Here is a 21,769-nt window from a genome sequence, read left to right on the forward strand (position 1 = left end):
TATCAGACCATATACCACGGGTATGACAAAACAATTATTTTTACTGCTCTAATTATGTTGGTAACCAGTTTTAAAATGGCAATAAGGCACCTCATTGTTTGATATGGCCAATATACCACGGCTAAGGGCTGTGTACAAGCACTCCGCGTCGTGCAAAAGAACAGCCCTTAGCTGTGGTATATTGGCCATATACTACACCACCTCTGGCATTATTGCTTAAATAACTCTGTATTGTTTACAGGTAATGTAGTACTAATGTTTTTTTTGTATTTTCCAGGAGCTTTTCCAGGAGATTTCTCAATTGTCTAATTAAAAGAGATCAGGGAACATTTTTCTAGTTTACTCCATATTGGCTTAAGGTTTTTTTTTTTTTTCACTTCCCGCTTACTATTAAATAATGACTAGTAACTACATTAATTTTCTTGCCATTTGTCATTGTGTACTTTTACTTTACTGTTATTGCTTTGTTTTGCTGTATTATGTTGTGTAATCACATTCCGGTGTAAAAACCATGGAGAAAAAAAAGTGAAGTGTGCATTGGTCTGAAGCTGAAAAATAAAGGAAACTCACATGAGCACCATAATGTGTACGTTCCCTCTACCAAGTTTTTCCAGTTCACAGCTTTTACCTACTAAAGTAGCTATGCTGGCCTATTGTACTTCCAACAATGTGTAGGCAGGTTGCTTAGGATTTAAACCTTCTCAAACAGCCTAATTCACATTCTTCGGAGGGATAATGAAATTTACAGTGTCCTGCTTGTAATGTATATAAAGTGCATTCGGAATGTATTCAGAACCCTTGACTTTTCCCACATGTTACGTTACAGCCTTATTCTAAAATTGATTAAATAGTTTTTTCCCTCAATCTACCCACACTATCCAATAATGACAAAGCAATTTTTTATTTTTTTTTACATTTCTGCACATGTATTAAAAATAAACTGAAATATCACATTTGCATAAGTATTCAGGCCCTTGACTCAGTACTTTGTTGAAGCACCTTTGGCAGCGATTACAGCTTTGAGTGTTCTTGGGTATGACACTACAAGCTTGGCTCACTTGTATTTGGGTATTAATGATACAAATCATTAAAATCCAGACGGAAAATATTTACACAAGAAGCCACCTAATATCACACAGTCAAACTCTTCAGTCATTTAGTAAAATCACCATTCTGCGATTTCTCATCGTTCTCCCATTTTATTTTCTGCAGATCCTCACAAGCTCTGTCAAGTTGAATGGGGAGCATCGCTGCACAGATATTTTAAGGTCTCTCCAGAGATGTTCGATCTGGTTCAAGGCCAGCTTCGGCTGGGCCACTCAAGGACATTCAGAGACTTTTCCCGACGCCACTCTTGCATTGTCCTGGTTGTGTGTTTGGGGTCGTTGTCCTGTTAGAGGGTTAACCGTTGCCCCAGTCTGAGGTCCTGAGCGGTCTGGAGCAGGTTTTCATCAAGGATCTTTCTGTACTTTGCTACGTTCATCTTTTCCTCGATCCTGACTAGTCTCCCAGTCCCTGCCGCTGAAAAACATCCCCACAGCATGATGCTGCCACCACCGTGCTTCATCGTAGGGAGGGTGCCAAGTTTCCTCCAGACGTGACACTTGGCATTCAGGCCAAAGAGTTCAACCTTGGTTTCATCAGACCATCATGGTCTAAGAGACTTTAGATGCCTTTTGGCAAACTCCAAATGGGCTGTCGAGCCTTTTACTGAGTGGCTTCTGTCTGGCCACTACCATAAAGGCCTGATTGGTGGAGTGCTGCAGAGATGGTTGCCCTTCAGAAAGGGTTTCCCATCTCCACATAGGAACTCTGGAGCTCTGTCAGAATGACCATCAGATTCTTGGTCACCTCCCTGACCAAGGCTCTTCTCCCCCAATTGCTCAGTTTGGCCAGGCGGCCAGCTCTAGAAAGAGTCCTGGTGGTTCCAAACTTCTTGCATTTAAGAATGATGGAGGTCACTATGTTCTTGGAGACATTCGATGCTGCAGAAATGTTTTGGTACCTTTCCCCAGATCTGTGCCTTGACACAATCCTATCTCTGAGCTCTACGGACAATTCCTTTGACCTTATGGCTTGATTATTGCTCTGACATGCACTGTCAACTGTGGGACCTTTTTATATAGACAGGTGTGTGCCTTTCCAAATCATGTCCAATCAATTGAATTCAACACAGGTGGACTCCCAAGTTGTAGAAACATCTTTGACCTTGATGTTTCTACAACTTGGAGTCCACAGGATGCACCTGAGCTCAATTTCGAGTCTCATAGAGGGTCTGAATACTTATGTAAATAAGGTATTTCTGATTTTTAATACATTTGCAAACATTTCTACAAACCTGTTTTTGCTTTGTCATTAGGGTTCATTGTGTGTAGATTGAGTAAATGTTTTATTTAATCCATGTTTGAATAAGGCTGTAACGTAACAAAATGTGGAACAAGACAAGGGGTCGGAATACTTTCTGAAGGCACTGTATCATTAGGCTGTATATATTTTTACATATAGGCCTGTTGTAAATGTGTATTATTGTAGCATCTTAATTGCAAAAAGAAATATGAAAACACAACTTTTAGCTACGGTCATTTGACAGAGATAATGAACTGTCCATTGTTCAGCACAGCAATTGATAAAACAGGACCATGGTTTAAAAAACAAGTGTTTCTGAGCTCATGTCAATATTACACAGGTAAGCTAACTGTTACAGAAATCGGGAATGCAGACAGGCAGTCCAACACACCACCACTTGTTATATTGGGTACCTACTGACATGTTAACATTTTTTTATTTAAAAAAAGGTTAATGTAAGGCATAACTTTAGCTTAGGTGACAGAAGACTGGACAGTCATCACACGGAGCAAAGGTTATCAACTTTCTCCTCTTGTAGGGCAAATTAAATGCTATAGCTGTGTTGTGTATGCGACTGCACTGATGTCTCTTATCTCTATTTCTAGGTGAACGCAAGAAGAAGGATGAGCCCAAAGGCAAAAAGAAACAATGAACTTTGACTCCATCTTCCAGTGCTCTGTTTTAGCTCTGCCAAACAAATTCTATGGCATAACATAACTTTTTATACTGTACTTACAAATATCTGTCAGCCATGTTTTTTCTCACTGTTTTCAAAAGGAGTAGGCCTACCTAGCGAACCTAGGTTTGTTTTTCAAATGGAGACCTACCTTATTACACCCATACAGAGGGGTCTTTGTATTATTTACTACATCAGTAAAAGGTAATGTGGCAATGATATCACAGAAACCGCTTGGCAACCAACCACTGCATCATGATGATGGGACCATTTGCACTTTATACTTTCATCATGGACCTTCAATGTATTGGACACAATTTCATTGAAATATGATACATTATTTTAAGAAAGTCAACATTTCTGTGTATAATGTTTAGATGCCAGAATGTTTAAATTTGATACTGGGACAAATGTTTACAGTATGCCTACATGCTATGTGGACTTGTTGATACAGCCGCTGTCCTTTCATTTGAAAAATACAGGGCCTATTTAGCCTACAGTCATAGTAGGAGTAGGAATATTGGTTCATGATCAATCAGTCAGTATTACATATTGACTATAATAATCTCACCTGTTTTCAGACACGGTACCAGTTATTGTTTCTTTTTTACACTCTTTGCATTCACACAAGCACAATTATCTGCATTGCAAATAGATTGGATAATCAGAAATGTAATGTAGGCTATTATGTAAATACAATAAAATGATACATTTTGCTTTTAACCACCCCAAATTAGGTTCTATATTTATGTGTAATATATTCACACTTAAGTATTGCATTTTGGGTACATTGGTCCAACACAGTGCGCATCCAAACGAGACAAGCACTTGGAGAATGATTAATTGAAAATGCACACAAAAACACGGCTACACTATATGAATTCTCATTGGCTCTCGCTTGCGTGGTAGCCTAACTCTTGAAACGGAGTGATAAGGGGTCTAAAAATAGACACGAGATCATGTGTAGTCTATCGCGCACGTGTCTCTACATCAACAGGCGGATAACCCGTATTTGGTTACACCGGACTCAGACTTGAGGGGGTATTTTTCCCATCACATAGGCCTACGGGTTGTCGTTTCTACTGCGCTCGGTGCACTAGTGTAGGCAAAACATGTCTCACAAAGCTTGTTACACAAACCCAGGAGCAGGGGTTAAGCGACCCCGTAACGACACAGGGAACAAGTTGACAGTTGTACTTGGTGCACAATGGGGCGATGAAGGGAAGGGAAAAGTGGTCGACTTGTTGGCGACAGAGTCGGACATCATTTGCAGATGCCAGGTGGGAAAATAAGATTAAAATGTACTATTTTTTTCTTATTTGTTCTTTGTAATATATGCATTTGTTTCTTTTGGAGAAGTTGCACTTGCAAGATAATGGTGGGCAAAGGCGCTCTCTCTCCAAACCTTTGCTTTTTATTTTGGCCCAAATTGCTGTATGCACCGGTTATCTTGCAAGTGCCTTAGTATATTTATTTCTGTGAGAAATGTCACACAGTGTACAGTATGTGCCATTGTGAAAAAATGTATATATTGATTAATTGTGCAGAGTCAGGAGTCATAGCGCGATAGTTAACTTCGTTTCCAGGCGCATGGAAGAAAACATACTGGGCATTCATTATTTCAGCACGGCACCATAGAATGTTGGGTTGAAAGACACTGCGTTTATAAATACAAGCAAATTCCGGTATGTTGTAATAAGAACCCGGCTCAACAGAAGTTTGGAGCTGTGTTGACGTGCATAGCGTATCTATGCAAGCTCTATTACAGTATGGGCTCGGGGAGGCCAGTGCCACAGTGTGCTATACTTTGTTCCAGACAGCCCAAGTGGTAAAGGTCTCAGCGACGTCTGTGGCATGCCGCATTCCCTTCAGTCATGTGGCCTGATAAATGTCAATGCGCATTGAGGCGCGCAACAGCGTTGGTCATCAGAGTAGTGGTAGACTAACCAATTGTGATTTACTGAAGGGGACATATTACAGATTTATTGGAAAAGCTGCTGAAAATATATTGCAACCAATAAAAGTAACAGTGCGAGTTGAGCCTAGCCATCTAACTATTTGAAGAATTTGAACCATTTTTATACCCCTGTTAGCCTATTCTTAAGTGAATGGATCTCAAGCCTCTCACAGTTTGCACCCATTTATTTCAGTGTTTCCCCAGTGGATCCTGATCCCCTATTTGTGAAACAGCTTACAATAGGTCTACATTCCTTTATGCAACTCTAGCCCCACCATGGTGGACTGAATAGACACTGTATCTCTCCTAATTATAACACTGATGTCACCAAAGGGAAACTTCATCGATGTCATAGTTAAGTGACGGAGACATAGGTTGTCATGTCGACTAGCATGGTATTCACTAATCATGGCATGTTTGATATAAAATATGTTAAAATCAAGAATCTATTTAAGAAGCTTTAGCATTTTTTTACATTTGGTCACTAAAGAGTTACTGCAACAAAAAAATACTGTCTTTTCCCCTGGAATTCTATTTTCATCCAAATGTATCTTGATTTTCCTGAGATGCTTGGGACATCAAGTGAGCACTTTTTCAAGTGATAACACAATACAGGAAGTTAGAGATACACAAAATAAATGGTTATGTTCTTGTCGGCACTGTCGATACAGACCTCCAAAAGATGGAGGCCGAAATATTCTTAATCCAATAAAGAAAACCATGGCATTTTTTAAGAGTGGTGTTCAATTATCCAAATTGAGAGTGTTGGGCAGTGACAATGGGCAGCAGTGTCCTAAGGTCCCAAGGTCACTCACTCTATCATTCTGAGGACTGTGTCTGTGAAGATAAGCCTGTTTTAGTGCATAATGTAATCAAAGAGGAATTTGGGCAAAGTAAAGATACGTCACTGAACTATGACAAACGTGCTAAACCCTCAAGGTTCCAAATTTTACATTCTTCTGAAATAAAATCTTCCTTATTGAATATGTCAAAATTGTGTTTTATCTCCAGACTTTTGTTTGCATGTCTTACTGATATTGTATACTGTAACTATTTTTCTAGATTCATTATTTGATTCTTGCTTCATATTGTTCACTCTGTATTCATTTTCGGTGCTAGAGTAAAATTATTTGGATCAGGACATTCTGGTCTTTTGACTGACAAATCAACACTGGTCTTTGTTAGAAAGTAACCTTAGAAATATGGCAGGGTGAATCTATATGAAGCTTCTGCTGATGACAGAGATGTCTTAATGTTTATTTACGTGATTGGCAATAAAAAGTGTTAGCATTTGCACATTTAGTTTCCTCTTTGGCATTGAGGAAGGAAGGGATTGAGACTGGTATTGGTAAACCCAACCGAGAGCTGCCCAGTGACGCAAGCTTACCAGACTAGCTAAATGCTTTTTATGCTCGCTTCGAGGTAAGCAACACTGAAGCATGCATGAGAGCACCAACTGTTCCGGACGACTGTGTGATCATGCTCTCCGTAGCCGATGTGAGCAAGACCTTTAAACAGGTCAACATTCACAAGGCTGCGGGGTGTCAGGGAAAAAATACATACTTACTTGATTTGTTTGATATTAATGGTAAACAATTATATATTTAACTAAGAGTAAGGCTGAGTTTTTATGGTGTCCACTCTAGCTTCCTGCAGATAGTCTGTGCGTTGAGGAAATAGATTTTACTAGAGGGCTATAAAACTTTACAGCCACATTCATTTCTGTGACCAGTGGTGCACTGGGGAGATGTATTCCATGGAAAGGATGTGGGGTGGAGATGGACTGGAACAAAGGGTCCTAGACATCCTGGCATCAGGGAAATTAATCCAGGGTTGGGGGTTAGAACAATACCATGTGCTGTTAATGACAGGATGAACCCAAAGTGGCTTATGATGCTTTTTGATCTGCCTGAGAAGGATGGAACTAAGCATTCTTAGTGTCCTATATAAGATGTCTGTTTTTCATTGTTAGGGAAGCTCTCGGCAACACAACTTAGAGTGTGCGGTCGACGGTTTTCTTATTGCAATAACTAATCGATGTTGAATAAAGATGATTGTTTGAATAATTGTCCAAGTCAATCAAATGTATTTATAAAGCCCTTCTTACATTAGCTGATGTCACAAAGTGCTGTACAGAAACCCAGCCTAAAACCCCAAACAGTAAGCAATGCAGGTGTAGAAGCACGGTGGCTAGGAAAAACTCCCTAGAAAGGCCAGAACCTAGGAAGAAACCTAGAGAGGAACCAGGCTATGAGGGGTGGCCAGTCCTCTTCTAACTGTGCCGGGAATTATAACAGAACATGGCCAAGATGTCCAAATGTTCATAAATGCTCAATAGATGAGGGTCAAATAATAATAATCACAGTGGTTGTAGAGGGTGCAACAGGTCAGCACCTCAGGAGTAAATGTCAGTTGGCTTTTCATAGCCTATCATTCAGAGTATTTCTACCGCTCCTGCTGTCTCTAGAGAGTTGAAAACAGCAGGTCTGGGACAGGTAGCATGTCCGGTGAACAGGTCAGGGTTCCATAGCCGCAGGCAGAACAGTTGAAACTGGAGCAGCAGCACGACCAAGTGGACTGGGGACAGCAAGGAGTCATTAGGCCAGGTAGTCCTGAGGCATGATCTTAGGGCTCAGGTCCTCTGAGAGAGAGAGAGAGAGAAAGAGAGAAAGAAAGACAGAGAGAAAAAGAGAGAGCGTACTTAAATTCACACAGGACACCGGATAGACAGGATAAATACTCCAGATATAACAGACTGACCCTAGCCCCATGACAGGTAAACTATTGCAGCATACAGTGGGGAGAACAAGTATTTGAAACACTGCCGATTTTGCAGGTTTTCCTACTTACAAAGTATGTAGAGGTCTGTAATTTTTATCATAGGTACACTTCAACTGTGAGAGACGGAATCTAAAACAAAAATCCAGAAAATCACATTGTATGATTTTTAAGTAATGAATTTGCATTTTATTGCATGACATAAGTATTTGATACATCAGAAAATCAGAACTTAATATTTGGTACAGAAACCTTTGTTTGCAATTACAGAGATCATACGTTTCCTGTAGTTCTTGACCAGGTTTGCACACACTGCAGCAGGGATTTTGGCCCACTCCTCCATACAGACCTTCTCCAGATCCTTCAGGTTTCGGGGCTGTCGCTGGGCAATACGGACTTTAAGCTCCCTCCAACGATTTTCTATTGGGTTCAGGTCTGGAGACTGGCTAGGCCACTCCAGGACCTTGATATGCTTCTTACGGAGCCACTCCTTAGTTGCCCTGGCTGTATGTTTCGGGTCGTTGTCATGCTGGAAGACCCAGCCACGACCCATCTTCAATGCTCTTACTGAGGGAAGGAGGTTGTTGGCCAAGATCTCGCGATACATGGCCCCATCCATCCTCCCCTCAATACAGTGCAGTCGTCCTGTCCCCTTTGCAGAAAAGCATCCCCAAAGAATGATGTTTCCACCTAAATGCTTCACGGTTGGGATGGTGTTCTTGGGGTTGTACTCATCCTTCTTCTTCCTCCAAACACGGCGAGTGGAGTTTAGACCAAAAAGCTCTATTTTTGTCTCATCAGACCACATTACCTTCTCCCATTCCTCCTCTGGATCATCCAGATGGTCATTGGCAAACTTCAGATGGGCCTGGACATGCGCTTGCTTGAGCAGGGGGACCTTGCGTGCGCTGCAGGATTTTAATCCATGACGGCGTAGTGTGTTACTAATGGTTTTCTTTGAGACTGTGGTCCCAGCTCTCTTCAGGTCATTGACCAGGTCCTGCCGTGTAGTTCTGGGCTGATCCCTCACCTTCCTCATGATCATTGATGCCCCACGAGGTGAGATCTTGCATGGAGCCCCAGACCGAGGGTGATTGACCGTCATCTTGAACTTCTTCCATTTTCAAATAATTGCGCCAACAGTTGTTGCCTTCTCACCAAGCTGCTTGCCTATTGTCCTGTAGCCCATCCCAGCCTTGTGCAGGTCTACAATTTTATCCCTGATGTCCTTACACAGCTCTCTGGTCTTGGCCATTGTGGAGAGGTTGGGGTCTGTTTGATTGAGTGTGTGGACAGGTGTCTTTTATACAGGTAACGAGTTCAAACAGGTGCAGTTAATACAGGTAATGAGTGGAGAACAGGAGGTCTTCTTAAAGAAAAACTAACAGGTCTGTGAGAGCCGGAATTCTTACTGGTTGGTAGGTGATCAAATACTTATGTCATGCAATAAAATGCAAATTAATTACTTAAAAATCATACAATGTGATTTTCTGGATTTTTGTTTTAGATTCCGTCTCTCACAGTTGAAGTGTACCTATGATAAAAAATTGCAGACCTCTACATGCTTTGTAATTAGGAAAACCTGCAAAATCGGCAGTGTATCAAATACTTGTTCTCCCCACTGTAAATACTGGAGGTTGAGACAGGAGGGGTCTGGAGACACTGTGGCCTCGTCCGACGATTACCCCCGGACAGGGCCAAACAGGCAGAATATAACCCCACCTACTTTGCCAAAGCACAGCCCCCACACCACTAGAGGGATATCTTCAACCACCAACTTAACATCCTGAGACAAGGCTGAGTATAGCCCACTAAGATCTCCCCCACGGCACAACCCAAGGGGGGGCGCCAACCTGGACAGGCAGACCACGTCAGTGACTCAACCCACTCAAGTGACGTACCCCTCCTTGGGATGGCATGGAAGAGCACCAGTAAGCCAGTCATTCAGCGCCTGTAATAGGGTTTGAAGCAGAGAATCCCAGTGGAGAGAGGGGAACCGGCCAGGCAGAGACAGCAAGGGCGGTTCGTTGCTCCAGTGCCTTTCCGTTCACCTTCACACTCCAGACTACACTCAATCAAAGGACCTACTGAAGAGATGAGTCTTCAATAAAGTCTTAAAGGTGGAGACCGAGTCTGCGTTTCTCACATGGATAGGCAGACCATTCCATAAAAATTGAGCTCTATAGGAGAAAGCCCTGCCTCCAGCTGTTTGCTTAGAAATTCTAGGGACAGTAAGGAGGCATGTGTCTTGTGACCGTAGCGTATGTGTAGGTATGTACGGCAGGACCAAATCAGAAAGATAGGTAGGAGCAAGCCCATGTAATGCTTTGTAGGTTAGCAGAAAAACCTTGAAATCAGCCCTTGCCTTAACAGGAAGCCAGTGTAGAGAGGCTAGCACTGGAGTAATATGATAGAATGTTGTGGTTATAGTCAAGATTCTAGCAGCCGTGTTTAGCACTAACTGAAGTTTATTTTGTGCTTTATCCGGGTAGTCGGAAAGTAGAGCATTGCAGTAGTCTAACCTAGAAGTGACAAAAGCATGGATGAATTTTTCTGCATCATTTCTGGACAGAAAGTTTCTGATTTTTGCAATGTTACGTAGATGTAAAAAAGCTGTCCTTGAAACAGTCTTGATGTGTTCGTAAAAAGAGAGATCAGGGTCCAGAGTAACACCGAGAACACCGAGGTCCTTCACAGTTTTATTTGAGACGACTGTACAACCATCAAGATAAATTTTCTGATTCAACAGAAGATCTCTCTGTTTCTTGGGACCTAGAAATAGCATCTCTGTTTTGTCCAAGTTTAAAAGTAGAACATTTGCCACCATCCACTTCCTTATGTCTGAAACACAGGCTTCCAGGGAGGGCAATTTTGGGGCTTCACCATGTTTCATCGAAATGTACAGCTGTGTGTCGTCCGCATAGCAGTGAAAGTTAACATTATGTTTCCGAATGACATCCCCAAGAGGTAAAATATATAGTGAAAGCAATAGTGTTCCTAAAACAGAGCCTTGAGGAACACCAACATTTACAGTTGATTTGTCAGAGGACAGACCATCCACAGAGACAAACTGATATCTTTCCGACAGATAAGATCTAAACCAGGCCAGAACTTGTCCGTGTAGACCAATTTGGGTTTCCAATCTCTCCAAAAGAATGTGGTGATCGATGGTATCAAAAGCAGCACTAAGGTCTAGGAGCACGAGGACAGATGCAGAGCCTCGGTCTGACGCCATTAAAAGGTAATTTACCACCTTCACAAGTGCAGTCTCAGTGCTATAATGGGGTCTAAAACCAGACTGAAGCATTTCGTATACATTGTTTGTCTTCTGGAAGGCAGTGAGTTGCCGCGCAACAACTTTTTCAATTTTTTTTGAGAGGAATGGGAGATTCGATATGGGCCGATAGTTTTTTATATTTTCTGGGTCAAGGTTTGACTTTTTCAAGAGAGGCTATATGTCACGCCCTGACCTTAGAGAGCTTTTTATGTCTCTATTTTGGTTTGGTCAGGGTGTGATTTGGGTGGGCATTCTATGTTCCTTTTTCTATGTTTTGTATTTCTTTGTTTTGGCCGGGTATGGTTCTCAATCAGGGACAGCTGTCTATCGTTGTCTCTGATTTGGAACCATACTTAGGTAGCTTTTCCCCACCGATACTTTGTGGGTAGTTATTTTCTGTTTTGTGTTTCTGCACCTGACAGAACTGAAGCTTGCTTCAGAGCTCTGGTATTTTCTGTATACCAGGGAGATAGTTTCTTATGATAAATGTTTTTTGTTTTTAGGGGTGCGACTGCATCTAGGGTATTGCGCAAGGTTAAATTGAGTTCCTCAGTTAGGTGGTTAACTGATTTTTGTTCCTCTGACATCCTTGGGTAGGTGGAGAGAGTCTGGAAGGGCATCTAGGAATCTTTGGGTTGTCCTAGAATTTATAGCACGGCTTTTGATGATCCTTGGTTGGGGTCTGAGCAGATTATCTGTTGCGATTGCAAACATAATAAAATGGTGGTCCGATAGTCCAGGATTATGAGGAAAAACATTAAGATCCACAACATTTATTCCACGGGACAAAACTAGTTCCAGAATATGACTGTGGCAGTGAGTAGGTCCGGAGACATGTTGGACAAAACCCACTGAGTCGATGATGGCTCTGAAAGCCTTTTGGAGTGGGTCTGTGTTCACTTTTCCATGTGAATATTAAAGTCACCAAAAATGTGAATATTATCTGCCATGACTACAAGGTCCGATAGGAATTCAGGGAATTCAGTGAGGAACGCTGTATATGGCCCAGGAGGCCTGTAAACAGTAGCTATAAAAAAAAAAGTGATTGAGTAGGCTGCATAGATTTCATGAATAGAAGCTCAAAAGATGTTAGCAATGTAAATGTTAGCAACACCTCCGCGCGGGGTATATGGTCACTAGTGTAACCAGGAGGTGAGGCCTCATTTAACACAGTAAATTCATCAGGCTTAAGCCATGTTTCAGTCAGGCCACTCACATCAAGATTATGATCAGTGACCCCGTTCATTGACATCAAGATTATGACCCCGTTCATTGACTATAACTGCTTTGGAAGTGAGGGATCTAACATTAAGTAGCATTAAGTAGTAGTATTTTGAGATGTGAGATATCACAATCTCTTTCAATAATGGCAGGAATGGAGGAGGTCTTTATTCCAGTGAGATTGCTAAGGCGAACACCGCCATGTTTAGTTTTGCCCAACCTAGATCGAGGCACAGACACGGTCTCAATTGGGGATAGCTCAGCTGACTACACTGACTGTGCTAGTGGCAGGCTCCACTAAGCTGGCAGGCTGGCTAACAGCCTGCTGCCTGGCCTGCACCCTATCTCATTGTGGAGCTAGGGGAGTTAGAGCACTGTCTATGTTCGTAAATAAGATGAGAGCACCCCTCCAGCTAGGATGGAGTCCGTCACTCCTCAACAGGCCAGGCTTGGTCCTGTTTGTGGGTGAGTCCCAGAAAGAGGGCCAATTATCTACAAATTCTTTCTTTTGGGAGGGGCAGAAAACAGTTTTCAACCAGCGATTGCGTTGTGAGACTCTGCTGTAGAGCTCATCACTCCCCCTAACTGGGAGGGGGCCATAGACAATTACTCGACGCCGACACATCTTTCTAGCTGATTTACACGCTGAAGCTATGTTGCGCTTGGTGACCTCTGACTGTTTCATCCTAACATCGTTGGTGCAGACGTGGATAACAATATCCCTATACTCTCTACACTCGCCAGTTTTAGCTATAGCCAGCACCATCTTCAGATTAGCCTTAACGTCGGTAGCCCTGCCCCCTGGTAAACAGTGTATGATCGCTGGATGATTCGTTTTAAGTCTAATACTGCGGGTAATGGAGTCGCCAATGACTAGGGTTTTCAATTTGTCAGAGCTAATGGTGGGAGGCTTCGGCGTCTCAGACCCCGTAATGGGAGGAGTAGAGACCAGAGAAGGCTCTGCCTCTGACTCCAACCCATTGCTTAATGGGGAGAACCGGTTGAAAGTTTCTGGCAGCTGAATGAGCGACACCGGTTGAGCATTCCTACAGCATTTCCTTCCAGAAGCCATGAGAAAATTGTTCAGCTGCGGGGACTATGCGAGGGGATTTATACTACTATCTGTACTTACTGGTGGCACAGACGCTGTTTCATCCTTTCCTACACTTAAATTACCTTTGCCTAACGTTTACGTCTGAAGCTGGGCTTGCAGCACAACTATCCTCGCCATAAGGCGATCGTTCTCCTGTATATTATACAGCGACTGCAATTAGAAGGCATCATGTTAATGTTACTACTTAGCTTTGGCTGATGGAGGTCCTGACGAACCACGTCCAGATAAAGCGTCCTGGGTGAAAAAGTTGAATGAAAAAAGTTGAGTGAGGGAAAAACTAAAAATATAAACGGTAATTAAAAAGCAAAAACCATAAAGTTGGCAGGAAGCAAAGTAAGGTTAGCAACAAACCGCACAGCAGCACGTAAACAAGTCTACAAGTTGTGACCGGAGTCTCTCTTAGTACTGAAATTTCCACTACAGGGGCCAGACATATTACCAGGACGTGTACTCAGAGCATGCGCGGACCAACTGGCAAGTGTCTTCACTGACATTTTCAACCTCTCTGTGACGGAGTCTGTAATACCAACATGTTTCTAACAGACCATCATAGTGCCTGTGCCAAAGAAAGCAAAGGTAACCTGCCTAAATGACTACCGCCCCGTAGCACTCACGTCGGTAGCCATGAAGTGCTTTGAAAGGCTGGTCATGACTCACATCAATACCATCATCCCCCTATATCCACTTCAATTCGTATACCACCCCAACAGATCCACAGATGACGCAATCTCAATCGCACGCCACACTGCCCTTTCCCACCTGGACAAAAGGAACACATATGAGAATGCTGTTCATTGACTACAGCTCAGCGTTCAACACCCTAGTGCCCACAAAGCTCATCACTAAGCTAAGGACCCTGGGACTAAACACCTCCCTCTGCAACTGGATCCTGGACTTCCTGACGGGCCGCCCCCAGGTGGTAAGGGTAGGCAACAACACATCTGCCACGCTGATCCTCAACAATGGGGCCCCTCAGGGGTGCGTGCTTAGTCCCTTCCTGTACTCCCTGTTCACCCACGACTGCATGGCCAAGCATGACTCCAATACCATCATTAAATTTGCTGATGACACAACAGTGGAGATCTCCAGTGGAGATCACTGACAACGATGAGACAGCCTATAGGGAGGAGGTCAGAGACCTGGCAGTGTGATGCCAGGACAACAACCTCTCCCTCAATGTGAGCAAGACAAACTGATTGTGGATTACAGGAAAAGGAGGGCCGAACAGACCCCCATTAACATTGACGGGGCTGTAGTGGAGTGGGTTGAGCGTTTAAAGTTCCTTGGTGTCCACCAACAAACTATCATGGTCCAAACACACCAAGACAGTCGTGAAGAGGGCACGACAACACCTTTTCCACCTCAGGAGATTGAAAAGATTTGGCATTGGTCCCCAGATCCTCAAAAAGTTATACAGATGCACCATCGAGAGCATCCTGACCAGTTACATCACCGCCTGGTATGGCAACTGCTCCTCATCCGACTGTAAGGTGCTACAGAGGGTAGTGCGTACGGCCCAGTACACCACTGGGGCCAAGCTTCCTGCAATCCAGGACCTATATAATAGGTGGTGCCAAGTCATAGACTATTCTCTCCGCTACCGCATGGCAAGCGCTACCGGAGCGCCAAGTCTAGGTCCAAAAGGCTTCTTAACAGCTTCTACCCCCAATCCATAAGACTGCTGAACAATTAATCAAATGACCACCTGGACTATTTGCATTGACCCCCCCCCCCCTTTGTTTTTATACTGCTGTTACTTGCTGTTTATTATCTATGCATAGTCACTTTACCCCTACCTGTATGTACAAATTACCTCAACTAACCTTTATCCCCGCACATTGACTCGGGTACCGGCACCCACTGTATATAGCCTTGTTATTGTTTTTTTATTGTGTTACTTTAAAAAATATATATTATTATTTCTTTCTAAAATATTTTCTTAACTCTATTTCTTGATCTGCATTGTTGGTTAAGGGCTTGTAAGTAAGCATTTCACGGTAAGGTCTACATCTGTTGTATTCGGCGCATGTGACAAATACAATTTGATTTGATTTGATAAGTCTGTGGTCCCACTGGTGGAGACGTAAGAAAGGTTCCTGCAGAAGGACAGGAGTGAAATGCAGCTGCAGAGGAGATACTGGAAGTAACAACATACACATAACTTTTAGGACAATGATAAAAGGTCCTTATAGGTAACATTTCAAGTCCTCAAAGATTCTTCAAATGGGCTCATTTCTGTCTCCACCTATGCATTATTCAACAAGCAAAAGAAAATAGTGAACTATCCGTTGTGCTAAGAAAGAGTTTGGGCTTGTCACTAGTTTACTGCTAAGGATCTATTTGTCCCTGGTTGCACAGATAAGAGGGTGTCCGTTTGGGGTGCCCCTCTTCCTCTAGCGTGCCTGCCAGGCCCAGGGGATAAGGAGGAGTTACATGCCTGGGGAAGCATGGATACATGAGAAGGGCATACTGCCCCGATCACTGCTGCTGCTAAAATAGCTCCTACTCTAGTACTGCAGATTGTGGGTTAGTTTGATGTGGGAAGACCTACTGTATTTCCCCAGGCATGTTATAGTGTGACCAACCAGTCTTGTGTATCTACAGACAGTGGATAATTGTTGGATGAGATAAACTAACCCATACAGTTATCACATTCCTGAGTGCCCTCTCTGTTCTTCTTGTTCTCTGGCCACAGGGCGGTAACAACGCAGGTCACACGGTGGTGGTGGATGGGAAGGAATATGACTTCCACCTCCTACCCAGCGGGATCATCAACTCCAAAGCTCTTTCCGTGATCGGTGTGTACATCCCTAATCCCTGTCTTCAGCAGCTTGCACTAACCAGTCACTCGGCTCTTTGGTTTGCCAGTTGTAGGCCTACCATCCAATCATAGCCCACTGTGTATTCTTACACAGAACATCCCTTCTGTCTCTGCAGGCAATGGTGTGGTCATTCATCTGCCAGGCTTGTTTGAAGAAGCTGAAAAAAATGAAAAGAAAGGTGGGAAGATTTTGATATCAACATTAAGTAGCGTGATTGGCCTATAGTTTGTCTTAGAATGTGCATGTTGATAATCCATTTAGAAAGGAACAGCAGATGAGAGAACAGAGTGATTTTGCCTAACTATTTTATGTTTCCATCCCACAGGCCTTAAAGACTGGGAGAAGAGACTGATCATCTCAGACAGGGCCCACATTGGTAACTAACACTCTTATTGGAAAACAGCTGCATTTAGAGGAGAGGGCAAAGGACATGTAGTTCAGATAGTGCTAAAAACAGATAAAACAAACACATCACCAATCACAGATGTGGTGTGATAGGATATAATTGATTATTGCTGATTGCCCACCAATCAATTGCTGATTGATTTATGTTAGTACTTTTTACAGTTACTGTAGGTTATGTAACAATATGGCAATGCAATATTTAATATAGTTTGTGTTGTGACAACAGTTTGACATTGATCAGCTGACCAGCTGTGAGATGTAGTGAGATGATTTTAAGAATACTTTTTTACAGTGCTGGTTAACAGTTGTTGCAGATAATTTTAGGACATGGAGAGACATTTATCCCATACTCTCACATGTTCCGATGGCATGTTCTGCTGTTGACAGGCATATGTTTGTGTCCGTGGTGTGAAATAACCTGTTTACCCTTTGGACAGTGTTTGACTTTCACCAGGCAGTTGACGGGCTCCAGGAGGTACAGAGAGAAGCACAGGAAGGGAAAAAGTAAGAACTGGAAATTACACCTTCTTCTGCAGGACTCAAACAACACTTTACTAAAGCCTGCAGGTGTAATGTATTATGATGCATTTAGAATGCATTGTAAAACTTGTCATAAATCATGATACATTATAAAAGCATGCGATGCTTGTAACATGTTATTAAGCATTACCTGCATGCTTTAAGTAAAGTGTTACCAGATTAATTGTTTTATAAGAATCATAATTCCTGTAGTGTTGAAATGCTTATATTCCTCAAATATAGTGTTGTAATTCATAATTTACTTCATACAGTATTGGAACCACAAAGAAAGGCATCGGACCAACCTACTCAAGCAAAGCATCACGTACGGGGCTGCGTATCTGTGACCTTCTAGCTGATTTCAAAGACTTTTCTATGAGGTAAGTCTCACCATCATCACCTTCACCTTCACTCACAGAGGCTGAGGGTTATGGGGAGTGCCAGTTTGGCATTTGGCTCTCTGGACAATGGGAACATTTATTATGGACATATTGCTACAGTATATTCATGTTCTTCTGATGGTGGCTTGGTTCTAGGTTCAAGAACCTTGCTCAGCAGTACCAGGCCATGTTCCCCACAATGGAGGTAGATGTTGACGGTCAACTGAAGAAATTAAAGGTGGATTTCATGAAGTGTGCATTTTTTATGTGTTTGTTTGTGTTGACATGGCGATGGGGTAAATACCCCTCAGCTATTAGAAAAAGTATGTCAGAATTGTAACAGAGTGGACACACTCATAACTCATCATCATCAACCCATAATAACCATGAAATCCTCTCAGTCATGGGGTGAGGTCTAAATTTAGCATCGGAGAAGCAGATGAGAATTACAGTAGCTCTGCTCTCATGATCCATCTATCCATACATTAGGAACAAATCGAATCTTGCATCCTGTCTAATCATATAGGAGTATGCTGAGCGGATAAGACCCATGGTGCGAGACGGTGTCTATTTCATGTACGATGCTATTAATGGACCCCCTAAGAAGATTCTGGTGGAGGGAGCGAACGCTGCCCTGCTTGACATTGACTTTGGTAAGGGAATTCTATACTCCCCTATGGCTGACTGTATGAGACGGTTATAGACGCATGAATATGAGTAAGCACTGTTAGCCCAAGAGAAATGGTACTCACTACAGTAAGTTGCTCTGGATAAGAGTGTCTGCTAATTTACTAAAATATAATAGTATGTTCATAGGCATGGTATGTTTCCTTAGAATGGGTTTGTGTTTGGTTTCTTAAGATAGGCTCAACAACTATTTGGGTCGACACAGTCCTTGTTTACACCTGTTGACACAACCACATATACAGTATTCATTATAATGAAATAGGACATTTTAAAGGAAGACATTCCCCCACACAGTTTGCTAGCAAATGGTCTGGTGCACATCCATGAGGCTATCAGAAATGCATCCCTTTAGAATGTTGCTCTCGTCTCCCAGGAACATACCCATTTGTGACATCATCAAACTGTACCGTGGGTGGTGTATGTACCGGACTGGGCATCCCCCCTCTGAACATTGGTGATGTGTATGGGGTAGTGAAGGCCTACACGACTAGAGTGGGCATCGGTGCGTTCCCCACAGAACAACTCAATGTGAGTCAAACCCCAAACATGATACACTAAATGCAAGTAAGAGGAGCTATAGAGTGAAGAACATAATGTCAGAATTCAAATGCAAAGTAGTCAAGTCTACACAGAATAGAGTAGTTGAAGGTCTGATTGCTCAGACCAGCTTCTCTGCTGTCATCTGTCCTTACAGGAGGTTGGAGAGCTGCTGCAGACGCGGGGCCATGAGGTGGGCGTGACCACAGGGAGGAAGAGACGCTGTGGTTGGCTGGATCTGGTCATCCTGCGTTACGCCAACATGATCAACGGCTTCACTGCGTGAGTGTCACAGCAGGGTTTGCCCTGCCCCGAATGTTGTGCAGTCCTGTTACCTTTATAGAAAATGTGGGCCACATTGCCGCCTACTGGATCTTATGTGGGGGGGGGGGGGGGGGGGGGACAAGAGAGGAGAGATACATGTTACATTTTTTCCTTGTTTTTCAATCACAGGTTTGCATTAACCAAACTTGATATCCTTGATGTGATGGATGAAATCAAAGTGGGAGTGTCTTATAAGCTCAATGGCAAAAAGATTCCCTATTTCCCAGGTAAGACTGACTGAATTTAGTAGTGTATATATTCCTCTATACATGTATGTGATGAAAGAAACAAAGAATTGGCTTGGCTTTATAAGATTAATTTGTACATTTTTTCCACTAAACCTTTCTCCATGGACTGTATGACCCATGTCTCCTCCCTGTCTTCTCAGCTAACATGGACGTCTTGCAGAAAGTGGAAGTGGAGTACGAGAAACTGCCTGGCTGGAAGAGTGACACCTCAGCCTGTAGGAAGTGGGATGATCTGCCAGTCAAAGCCCAGAACTACATCCGCTTTGTGGAGATCCACGTTGGCGTACCCAGTAAGTATTATATTCCAAATTCAGGACCTACATGCTGTTTTAAAAATAACGAGATCAATACATAAAAACTTTTCAATGGCTCTTAATCAATGTTTTCTCTTTCCAGTCAAATGGGTTGGAGTGGGCAAGGCCAGGGAGTCTATGATCCAGATGTTCTAGGACACAACACCTTCCTCCATCCTTCCTCTCTCCATGAAGGTGAATTGAGGTGCTATGGTTTTATCTGCCCTGGTCAGATTTCCTCTGTTTTGAAAATGTTTTTCCTACTTTACGGGGCTGTCACAGCCACACAAAGTGAGCAAATATGAGACTTTGAGACATGTTCAGAAAATACTTATATTGATTGTGTCACAGTGGCTCTTCTCTGTTGCAATTTACAAACCGTGAAATGATTTTAGTTGAGTTCAGATAGACTTGTTTATGTCCCAATTCCTTTCTTTGCACTGATATAGCATTTGAGTATTTTGCAAAATATTGTTTTGATTTGACATTACTGTCATGTCAGGTAGCCTATGTTGTTTAGACTTGAATGAATCTTGGCCAGTATCTGATGCCTAATACTTGCATGCTGATGTAGAACGACAGCTGAAAAAACTATTTTGAACAATGTGCAATGGCCAGAATTATGTAGTCATGAGTATAACATTTTATCTTTTATTTAACCTTTATTTAACTAGGCACTTCAGTTAAGAACAAATTCTTATTTATAATGACGGCCTACCAAGAGGCAGGGACGTGGGCTGGGATTTTTAAAAAGTTGGGCGAAACACACATCACGACAAGAGAGACACCACAACACTACATAAAGAGAGACCTAAGACAACAACACAGCATGGCATCAACACAACACAGCATGGTAGCAACACAACATGACAACAACACGGTAGTGACACAACATGGCAGCAGCACAGCATGGTAGCAGCACAAACATGGTGCAAACATTGTTTGGCACAGACAACAGCACAAAGGGCCAGAAGGTAGAGACAACAATATATCATGTGAAGCAGCCACAAGTGTCAGTAAGCTTGTCCATGATTGAGTCTTTGAATGTAGAGATGTTGTGGTCTAGGTGTAAATGATGTGTCCTGTATCATGGTGTCCACATTTTGTTGAAAGCGCACAGGGATCCATTTTTTTTGCTTCTGTGACACATTTGATGATATAAAACAAATGTATTTTTGAACCAATCAAATCTCAGTCCCGATGTATTTTTGCACCCATCAAATTTCTGTTTTTCATAATATTATGTCCCCCATTGATACTGTACTATAAAAGCTAAGATGGCACTGTGATACCCCAAAAGTTATCTAGTGCAATATTGTTACAAGTAGAAATCTTTAAGAAGTGGAAATCTGATATGCAAATAAATCTGTTATATTGCACAATTGATCTGTTGTGTTTTGTCTATTTTGTCTTTGGCACACCCTTCTGTCAAGAAAAGATACAAATAGTCACAACTCTGGTGAATACTGAGGAAATAGTGTCATCTGCTGGACTAGGTTATTTTAATTGGCAACAGTCTGAAGTGGTTTCCTCTCCCTATCTCCGGCTGCATTTACACAGGCAGACCAATTTGGATCTTATTGATCACTAATTGGTCTTTTGACCAATCAGACCAGCTCTGAGTAAGCTCTGATGTGAAAACAACTGATGTGATTGATCAAAAGACCAATTAGTGGAAAAAAGATCAGAATGCCTGTGTAAACAGGAAACCACTTCAGACTGTCGCAGCCTCCTTTCCTTTATCTGTTCTAATCTGAGAACACAATAGGTGAAATAGTACATTGTAAAATGTCATTCAAGGGACTTGCTTCCAACTATCAGAACTTAAAATCCCTCTATTTATTTGGCACTGGTGTGGATTGTAACCTGCTACGGATCAGTGGTGATGCGAACTTTGTCTTCATTTGGTCTCATCAGAAAGTCTAGTACCACTACATTGCTGAAATATTGGCAATGAGGCTCCTGTGCTCCAGTTTGGACGTTTAGGTTATCTGATTAAGACCCTTTCAAATTAAATCCCAGCCACTTTTACCACACCTGCTCCCCATGACCCTTCCTCTCCCCTCCGAGTGTCACCCCAGAAGGGTGTCACTTCCCTGAAAATAGCCAGTTACTGTGACCCAGGGATGGCCTGTTTAATGAGAAGGTTAGGGCAAATTAGATAAGAGCCTGCTGGAGTTTCTCA

The 21,769-nt window shown here is 42.6% G+C and overlaps 1 protein-coding gene across 1 annotated transcript; it reads left to right on the forward strand.

Moving 5' to 3' along the window:
• The first annotated feature begins 4,100 nt into the window (after positions 1–4,100).
• LOC120019018 (adenylosuccinate synthetase isozyme 1 B) lies at positions 4,101–20,970 on the forward strand. The gene is made up of 13 exons (XM_038962206.1): positions 4,101–4,302; positions 16,065–16,167; positions 16,307–16,369; positions 16,517–16,567; positions 17,034–17,100; positions 17,388–17,495; positions 17,652–17,733; positions 18,022–18,148; positions 18,556–18,710; positions 18,877–19,001; positions 19,173–19,270; positions 19,432–19,581; positions 19,688–20,970. Exons 1-13 carry the CDS (start codon positions 4,135–4,137, stop codon positions 19,738–19,740), a joined length of 1,350 nt encoding a protein of 449 aa, XP_038818134.1. The 5' UTR covers positions 4,101–4,134; the 3' UTR covers positions 19,741–20,970.
• The last annotated feature ends 799 nt before the right edge of the window (positions 20,971–21,769 follow it).

Source organism: Salvelinus namaycush, chromosome 24, assembly GCF_016432855.1.
Source record: "Salvelinus namaycush isolate Seneca chromosome 24, SaNama_1.0, whole genome shotgun sequence".
NCBI lineage: Eukaryota > Metazoa > Chordata > Actinopteri > Salmoniformes > Salmonidae > Salvelinus > Salvelinus namaycush.